Source organism: Magnolia sinica, chromosome 4 (assembly GCF_029962835.1).
Source record: "Magnolia sinica isolate HGM2019 chromosome 4, MsV1, whole genome shotgun sequence".
NCBI lineage: Eukaryota > Viridiplantae > Streptophyta > Magnoliopsida > Magnoliales > Magnoliaceae > Magnolia > Magnolia sinica.
In genome coordinates, this window is record NC_080576.1 from 1,724,994 (window position 1) to 1,735,071 (window position 10,078).

The window sequence follows — 10,078 nt, forward strand, 5'->3', positions numbered from 1 at the left end:
ACGGTGGGACGCAACGGATCAATGGTCCAGATTGTTTGTTCCTCTCGGCCATTCCTGCCCCTAAATCAGACCATCCCCCCGACAAAAAAAAAAAAAAAAACTCCTGGACAATCTTAGCCTTTAGTTCCCAGCATGCAAATGGTCCACATTGGACTGAAAAGTCTCAACATCGGTGGACAAAACCCTCCAATTTCGGAGATTTTCGTGGAATGATCTATTGACGGTGGGACGCAACGGATCAATGGTCCGGATTATCGAACGACGGGCCCCACGTGTCAGAAAGAAAAACCCGCGTACACCGTGCAAAGCCTCTTCTTTCGCGGATATCTTTCCGAGAGAGAGAGAGGGAGAGAGAGAGAAAGATAGAGAATGGCGTCGTCGGGAGAGTGGTTGGAGAAGGCGCTGTTGGATCTCTGCAGCAGTATAGAGACGGGTTTGGATTTAGACGCAGATGTCATCTCTGGCCTCGTCTCCTACTGCGAAGCCGGTTCTCCTCAAGATGCTCAGGAATATCTCAATGTACTCTCTCTCTCTAATCTTCAACAATCTCTCTTTCATTCATTGCCTGATATGTTTATCAGATTACTGTTTTAGAAGTTCTATTATGATTTTATATGAAAGAGAGGCGTTTGTGTCTGTCTTTTCTTTGATGCGTTGTCTTGATTTTGTCTGTTTATTGTGAAGATCGATTGGAATTGGTTAGGTTCTTGTGTTTGAAGCCCCCCTTATTGATACTGCAGTTTGTGATATTTTTGTTTCATTCCTTTTTTTATGGCCTTTCTTGATTCTACTGTTAATTCTATATTGCGGAATTTCGACGGGGATCGAGTAATAATCTCAACGGAGATGGGGATCGAGTAATTACGATGGGGATCGAGTAATAATCTTAACTAAAATTAGTGCACGCCAAAATGGGAATAAGAGAAGCACCAAAATGGGAATAAAAGCTAAAAGCTTCAGTCATGTGTCCTGTTTATATAGTTTAGAGGGTCGAAGAGTTTAAACCCATCAAAACTCTTCTCCCTTAGGCTCCACACGAATTTGACAATCCTATTCCAACTAGAAGACTAGAACACTGCCTGTGACACAGTTGTAGCGCACCACCCCTTACACGATTTTAGATGAATCACAACTGAGTGGGGTCCACTGGTATTCCCGATCATACTATCCAATCCTTAGGTTGATCCAGAACGTTGATCAATAAGGTCGAACTTAGAGAATTCTTACATCTACCTGTTTATTCAGATTCTGGTCATGCGATTGCTTTCGATTGGTTGCATTTTCGTGTTGGGAGAGTTTTTGTCTGTATATATATTTTTTTCTTTTTCGTTTGATGGGTTGTCTTGATTTTACCCATTTATTATGAATGATGAGACTGACTGGAAGTGTTTATGTTGTTGTCTTGATTGCTATTGGTAAGGGAGAGATCTCAGGTTTGTTTAATCTTTGATGGGTTTTCTTGCTTTTACCTCAATGAGATAGATACTATGTTTGAAGTTTCTTTTTAAGTATCATTGGGGAGGGCAATTTTGTGATTGTCTCTCCTTTGATGGGTTGTCTTGATTTTACCTTTTCATTCAAATATGACAATAGGGGAATTGGATCTGTGTAGTCGATGAAATGGATTACGATACATTGTTTTGTTGATGTTACAAGTTTGGTTTGTTGACTCTTTGATGGCTTCCCTTGCTTTCACCTGTCTTTTTAGAAATGATCGGTGAAGTTACCAGAAACTGTTGCTTTTGGGCTCTTCCTATGTTTTCCTAAGATTCTCTGTAGTGTCTGGCATGGTTACATCTCTTTCTTTCAAGGTGCTCTTATTTACAATTTCTAGTAGTTTTGTGAAGTAAAACTTTGTCGAACCAGTCCTCTACTAGGGCTCATTGATAGAAATCCCTGTTCAGCTTGAGGTGCTTGTAGCTCAATGCACTATTCGTTTTCTGCCTTGTGACTGGTTTGTAGTTGGATTGTTTCAGTTCGACAACATGAACATCCAGTTTGGGGCAGTATCTTGATATTGGGTGCATTGTTTCCTATAAGACATCCATTAGGTAAAGTTTCTAGAAAATTTAAAGGTTTTTAAAGTTCATAAAAAGGATCATTCTTTATTTTCTGTGGCTAATTGTTCTTCTTCTTTTTCATCTCTCGACAACAACAACAAAAAAAGGTTCTTCTTTTCCCTTTTAAAGATTTATTCATGTTATATGTGTTCCCAACTATGTAATTTGGACCAAGTCATGAGGAATGGGATCACAAGGGACCATGGAAAATCCAGCATGGCATTATATCTGCATGAATATGTAGTTATATTGGAAAAATGTATTATTGTGTAAATTTTAGCTCATAAATGCATAGACATGTAAGATGCCACCCATTTTAATGTTGCACAAAAATCATTAGGGGAGGTGGTGCGCACACGCGTGCTGGTTCCACTTCTTTAGGAAGCACTGGTCACGTGAAAGGGCCTCCACCTAGAAATCAGGTGAAACAGATAAACAGGCGGACCAAATCGGAACCATTGGTAGAAATTCCGATGGGAGCTAACACCACCTGTTGTGCCTGTTGGACAAGCATTCACTAAAATGATTTGTATGCATCACCCAAACATGCCCTAAAAATTTTCTACATAACTAAGCATGCATTAGAACAATAAAACTAGTGTACAAGAGTGCTAAAATACAAGATGGAAGATAAATTAAGGCTTCTTCCTTTTCTTGTTATCGATGTATCTACAAGTGCAATATACATGAGTGTTCGACATGGCTATTTTTCAGAAAACGGATTGTAAGTGCCCTTTCTACTTAGGTTCTGGCTGTTAGTGTGAGTTTCTGGGTGTTGGGCATGGCTATTTTTCAGTAAACAGAGTGTGAGTGCCCTTTCTACCTGGGTTTCTGGCTGTTAGTGTGGGTTTTTGGGTGTTGGGCATGGCTATTTTTCAGAAAAGTGTGAGTGCCCTCATTACTTAGGTTTCTGGCTGTTTGGGTTCTAATAATCATCTCAATTTAGCATGTTTGGATTGCTTTTGACTTTCTTAACATTGATTGGCGTATTTCTCTACAGAATATTATTGGCGAGGAAGCTGGTCAGAGTGTCATTGAGGAATACCTGCGAAAGAGAGGTTATACTGGGCTCAGCAGTAGCACCCCAAATGTGCAAAATTCCAAATTTCAGGCCTATATGAAGCCACCTTCAGATAATGGTCTTATTAGTGGACCAAAGAAGCCAGCAAAGACTCCCAAAGAGGGAAATGTATCCAGCAATCGGGGCCTGAAAAATCCAACGGATGCCGTGGAGCCCAAAAGCACCAATAAAGGAAATCCAAGTGCTTCTAAAAAGAAAAAAGCTGGCAAATCTATTTCACTCGCAGAGGCTGCAAAAGGATCAATTGTTTTCCAACAGGGGAAACCGTGCTCGTGCCAAGCCCGTCGGCACAAACTCGTGAGCAACTGTTTATCTTGTGGCAAGATAATTTGTGAGCAGGAAGGTGAAGGCCCTTGCAGTTTTTGTGGCGCTCTTGTGCTGAGGGAAGGTAGCACATATGCTGGTCTAGATGAGATTGCAGTTCCCCTATCTGATGCGGAAGCAGCAGCTGAAGCCTATGCTAAAAGACTTGTAGACTATGACAAGAACTCTGCGGCACGCACTACAGTCATCGACGACCAAAGTGACTATTATGAAATTGAGGGAAATAGCTGGCTATCAGCAGAGGTAAATAATAGGTAGTTATTATGTTCCTGAAATAAGAAATTGTTATCAAATTAAGTATCATGATTTCTAGGAGTATAGAAGTCTAAAGTTTCTACACAGCTATACCATATAATAAAAATCTTAATTAAAAAAAAAAAAAAAACCAAACAACTTTAGCTATTGCTGTATTATGCTCATCTGCATTTACCAGGATGTTCCTGCTTCCAATTTGATTGCTTCTGAGTTTGAAGGTGGTGATTCTGATTAATATGCTGCTGCTTGCCTTTCAGGAAAAGGAACTCCTAATGAAGAAACGACAAGAAATTGAAGAAGCTGAACATGCTCGCCGAAGTAAAGTGGTCATGACGTTTGACTTGGTTGGCCGCAAGGTTGTAGTCCAGGACCCTTCTTTGACCACATGCACATATGAGTCTTAACTGGAGTTTATAGTGCTTGGTTTGCTTAGGATTTCAAGTATTGAGTGAAATCATGGCTGTCAGCAATTTGGCAAGTGGTTCTTGTTATGGAAAATGCTAATCTTGCATGCAAATGAGAGAGAGCTGCCAATGTGCACTTTGATTGGTCCATGTTGTCGGTGGCAGTAGGTTGTGCTTTTATACTTGGGTCGACTGCCCACCAATCAAAGTGTGTGTAGACACTTATTCTCTTGAAAATGGGAGATTAGCACCTCTCTTTGTTATTTGGAACTTCAGGCACCTTTTTTACTTGGCTTGCTCTCGGGCGATTTTATTTTATTTTTTCTTTCCAAGAAAACTATCCAAAGAGGGTCTATCCTTGTCATTATGAATTGACAGGAATGGCATTGCTCTATGTGTGTTTGTCCTTACTGTGAGGCAAAATTGGCATCCTTAGAATTTTCTAGTTATTGCAATTTTCTTCATATGCATAGTATAGATGCATCATGTGTTACTGTTTCTGGCTTTATGAATTTGCAATATGCGACCCATGTATTTGTTCAACACCAACATGCTGGGCTGTGTCCAAACTGCATTGCCAAAATACCTTCCACCACTGAAAATTCATCTCTTACTATCATTTCTCATTGCTCATATGGAAGTCAATTCATTACTCATATCCAATGTTCTAAAGATGTTTTAGATCTCTTTAAATGTCTTTGCATAGCACCAGTGTGAAAAATATCACCGAGATTTTGAGAATCTCATAATATTTTCACAGGAAATCATTAAATGATATTATCATGAGAATATCACAAGATACTTCAAAATCTCGTCAGTTTTTAATTTCTCGTGATTTTTTTTTTTTTTTTTTGCGAAATTATTGCAATTTTACCATCCAAACATCTAAAAGTTTAGCAAAATTCAATTTTACCCAAAATCTAAAATTTAAAATCATTTATTAATTTATGATAAACATCTTTAAATATTTTATTTGCAGTGAGATTTTCCCAATATTATTGCGAGAAAAGTGTCAAAATCTGAAAATCTCCTGAGAAATTCCATGCCTAGAAATTGCCAAGAACGAGATTTGTTACCATGCATGACATTTCGAAAGGATTTCATCCCAAAATTTTAACAACAGAAAAGGTTGTGTTTTCCAATTGGTTGCCAGGAGATTATGTATTGACTCCCACTTCGAATGTGCATAGAGATTCCCACACTCCATGAATGGATGGGTGTAGCTATTTGTAAAGCCTCCTCTGTACCAACTGGAACACAATAATCCGGACTATTTAATACCATCTCTTTAACCTTGTGCAATTAACTTGATTGTTGCACACATTTTGTTTGGCTCCATAGTTGGATTTGCTAACCAATTCATGGGCTGAGTTTCTCACAGGTAGTGATGAATGAAGATGAAGCCTCACAATTGGAATCGGATTACAGAATATTACGGCCCCTGGAAGAAAGAGAAATGAACCGAATAAAACCGAATCCAACTATCAGGGTACAACCCGTCTTTGTGGACCCTGGGACAGCAAAGAATCCAGACAGAGGAAGACAGAACATGAGATCACCCATAAACATTTGCTTAGAGATAAGCGGGAGGGTGCAGCACGATGACCGCGACCTACAACATTTCATGGCAGACGGGCGGCGGGGAGTGGTGTCCCACGGGAGTTCCTTGCAAAGCCCATCAGTAAAGAGCGATGCATACACAACGGAAGATGATTATGAGTGTTCCCTCGACTACAATTAGGCTACGCCATTGGATTCAGGCAGAATTTTGATTTTCTTCATGGTTCTGTTCATGTCGACAAACCATGGTAAGGTCTTGTTTTGAGTTTTGCCTTTTCGGTGAGAAATGAAAAGTTTCTCAGGATATTTGCCTTTTATATACGTGTGAATGGTGTCTGTTTTAACTTGATGTGTGCAACTCTACATTTTTTTCCTTGAAAGGAAAATTATGTTAAATATGAATAGAAAATAGTCCTTATTTTGAAACTGAGAGGAAACTGTAAATAGTATCTGATGGAGAAAATGAATCCAATTGTGGGAAGAAGAAGGAAAGAAAAAAAAAGGGTCCATTATGGGCTACTTTGAGAATCTGTCCCCATAAGTTATGGATTGAATGAGATTTATTTTTTAATTTATTAGACTTGAAACAATTTAAAACACATGTTATCTATACACCCCCCCCCCCCCCCCACACACACACACCCCATGTGATCTCTAATAATTAGCATTATCTATCCATATGTCCATGCATCGAGAGAATTGAGTTGAGATGTATGGCAGCTGTTCCAGCTTAGCAGTCATTCTGCGGACATTAACAAGGAACAGAAGTCATGGATGATGGGGCAGAAGACCAAATCAGTAAGGTCGGAGATGATATATTGGAGAAAACCGAACCTTTGTACCCACAATGGAACTTTCTGAGGTTCGGTCTCCTACAGTACTCACTTCTGGCCTTGTTGCTCATTCTTTTCTTGATAGTTGAATTGTGAGGCAGTGAAAACCAAATCAGTGAAGATTGGAGATTAGACATTGGAGGAAACTGAACCTTTGCAGATGCAAAGGCACTTTATGAGGGTCAATCTCACTTCCATTCTCAACACCTGCTCTTTCTAGGAGTTGAATGATGGGTCAGTGAAGACCAAATCAATGAAGGTCAGAGATGAGACATTGTGTGTAACTGAACCTTTGCAGGTCATTCTTTCTAAGAGGTAAGTGATAGGGCTAGTGAAGATCAAATCAGTGAAGGTCGGAGATGAGATATTGGAGGAAACTGAACCTTGCAGCATATGCAATGGCACATTCTAAGGTTCAGTATCCTACAATAGTCACTTCCGGCCCCAATGCCCAATCTTTCAAGAGTTGTAATGAAGATCGGAAGATGAAAGATAGAGGTTTTGGTAGGTGTAGAAGGCTTCTAATTGCAAAAGTCGAATGTGAGATATTGGAGAAAACTAAACCATTAAGCGGGCAACAGAATTCTGCTGTGTTGGTTTAGTCTCCTACAATTCTCACTTTCGGCTCAAACATCCTTTGGTTCTGCTGCTGTGGAAGAGTCTGCTACTATTTATAGTACTTCTTGGCTGTTTGTTACAAAAAAGAAAATGCCTTTTTGCTTGTAACTTGCATGTTTCTCTCCCGCACCTTAACTGTAATATTCCTCTTGCAAGTGTCCTCGAAGGTTCTAATCTCAAGTCCAACTGGACCATAAGTAACCATGGACCCAGCAAATAAGTTCAATCCTGTCATGTGCGTGTGGCATCCAACCCATTCAATAGTTTGTCTGCATCATGAAGATCGCCTCGTGAGTCAAATTGGCTGTATCCACTCAATGAGGGGACCACATTTGTATTTGTTATTTGGCAATAGGTAGAAATTGTTTACAAGGGTATGGTCCACCAGATGAGTGGATGGGGCTGATTTTTGCACAAGTTTATCCTAATGGTGGGCCCAACCTATTGGAAGGGTTGGATGTCGCACGCACATGATACAATTAAAGTTATTGCTGGCTGGACTGTAAATTGTGGTCCAACCCGTTTCACTTCAATCCTTCACCATATCGTGTGGTAAAAAAGATCCCTCTCTCGTACAGGTTCGACCGATTCCAACGGTGACTAATGGTATTGAACCGGAGCAGGTCCAACGAAGTCGAGTGGTTTTGGGTGATTTCGCATAGACTCGCCCTAATCTTGATACCATGATCCAAACCGTTCAATTTAATTGGTATGGTTGCATTGGAATTTGGTAGAGCCTTCTCAGCTCATATGTCAATTAGCAGCCAGGACTGTCCACACGCCTTTCACTTTCTCACCTTTACATCCCTTGCTTTTAGTATGTTGTTTCACTCGTCTGCATGTGCCTGCATGGCTCATGATCCTGAAAGCTAAGGCATCCATCGCATGGGTCTAGATCACTTGGCTAGCATCTTTATCAGCTGGGCCACAATATCTTTTAATCCATCTGTTTTCTTTGTAAATTATGCCCCATCTGATGAGCTGACTGGCGGCTTGACTTCTACATCAGAGCATGGAAACGTTGGAACCCACCTAAGTTGTCTTTTGGATGCCTGTAAAATTCTTTAGTTGTAAAAGGATTATCGTAATCGAATTACAAGAGCTGTTCGGATACCTACATTTGCCCATAAAGTCTTTATATTTTGTAATTTGAAGCATGGCAAAAAGTCAAGTTTCAAATTACAGAAAAAGCCTTTACAGCTAAAAAGACATTATACATAGTAAAACAACATGGTTGATACACATCTGTGAAGTGTGGGGCTTACTATGATGTTACATTATATCCAATTTGTCCATCATGTGCTTCTCTTAATGTTCTCCCATGGTATTTTTAATTTTAATTTTTTTTTTAAAGCCTAATTAATCATCAAATGGACCACACAAAGATGAAAGATGGGATGTCCACCATTAAAAGCTTCCAAATTGCCTTTGGGGTCCACTGTGATAGCTAGAGGACATCCAATCCATCTAGTGCATGCATAATTTTATGCTCTCATAGGGCTCTAAAAAACCAAGTCCATTTTATGTACTTTATTTTGATAGGATTTATTGCCCCAAGCTCTATGTGGTATGAAATCTACTTTATACATTATAAACACATTATAAGTTGGCCTAACATATTCTTTCACCGGTAAATAGATAACCACTTAAAAGCCAAACAAAATAGCATATAAACAATTTACACTTGAAATTCTTTTTAGGTATAAAGTGTGTACAACTTAAAACTTTATAGGCATCCAAACGAACCCTTAATTGACTGCTTTGATCTCAAGCCCACGTGCCATTGCTGGCACATGTGGTGGCTTTTACATAGAAACTGACTTATACTAGCATGGGCTTCGCAAGGCTCTTTTCCAAAATCCAAAAACATTGACATGTAGACAAAATCGTTAGCTTTTAGAGGTTTGCTAAGCCCATGTACAAGGCATGCCATTGACATACCACCATATATTCCAGCTTGCAGACGGGTGAGCTGTCCATAGGATGTGTTAGACCATTCAAACGTTTTCGTGGCACAGGCCATACTTTTGCTTCTTGGGCATGGCCCACCTAATCAGTGGACCAACCTGATTCTTTGGACAGGACACCAACACAGTGGGTCCCTCTTGATGGATGGATTTGATCTTGCATCTATCCATCATTATGGCATGTGAGGCACCGTCTACAAAAGCTTCTTAATGCACACATGTGGGCTTAGCAATCCTGCTGGCTTCATGCAAACTAGATTAGCAACGCATCAAGAACAATTTGGAAACCAAACGGTACAGTTCTAGTCCGTCGAGGAATAGAGAAATACAATGAATTGAACTGCAATTTAGATCGAGTGGCCTAAATCGCAACTGAGAGTAGTTCTAGAGATTCAGGTTACCAGATTCGATGTGCGGTGGCTTAACGACCTGGATCTTAGTTTCCTGAATCGCTAGATGCCACCCTCAACTGCAAGTTAGTTCAATCAACCTACTTGCAGTTCCATTTGCTGTAATTTTCTCTATCTCATGGAACTAGAACAGTACCATTCAGTTCCCAATGTTCTTGATACGTTGCTAATACAATTTGCAAGACATTGGTTCCACCATGGAGGTTTTTGTGGCATGATTCATCCAACATGCTGCTTGTCAGATCATCGAACCATGGGCTGGGCTCCACTTGACCGAACAAGGGCCTAAGGACACTTGCGTGGAGGATCATATAATTCCTCTGACCTGCAATTCGTTGCACCATAGTCTATAGCCTACATTGAACTAGTTGCCATAATCAAATCATTTCTCCAAATTGTTCATTTTGTGCAGCCCACTCTGGATGGACCACCTCTCAAAAATCGCATCAATTGGACGATCCCAACTGTCCCATCAATGGTGCTCTTCTGCCATTCTTGTATTGAAGTTTTCAATCTACATATCAAAAGGGTAAAAGAACGAAAGAAAGAAAGAAAGAAAAAATGGA

General features: G+C 40.0%; 1 protein-coding gene across 2 annotated transcripts; it reads left to right on the forward strand.

The window, feature by feature from the left end:
- Window positions 1-242: 242 nt before the first annotated feature.
- Window positions 243-6,214, forward strand: LOC131242106 (uncharacterized). Of its 2 annotated transcripts, none has more exons than XM_058240511.1 (4): window positions 243-519; window positions 3,061-3,708; window positions 3,978-4,076; window positions 5,506-6,214. In XM_058240511.1, exons 1-4 carry the CDS (start codon window positions 370-372, stop codon window positions 5,863-5,865), a joined length of 1,257 nt encoding a protein of 418 aa, XP_058096494.1. In that variant the 5' UTR covers window positions 243-369; the 3' UTR covers window positions 5,866-6,214. The 2 variants fall into 2 exon arrangements, with proteins under 2 accessions (XP_058096494.1, XP_058096496.1); XM_058240513.1 differs by lacking the exon at window positions 243-519 and adding an exon at window positions 2,910-2,945.
- The last annotated feature ends 3,864 nt before the right edge of the window (window positions 6,215-10,078 follow it).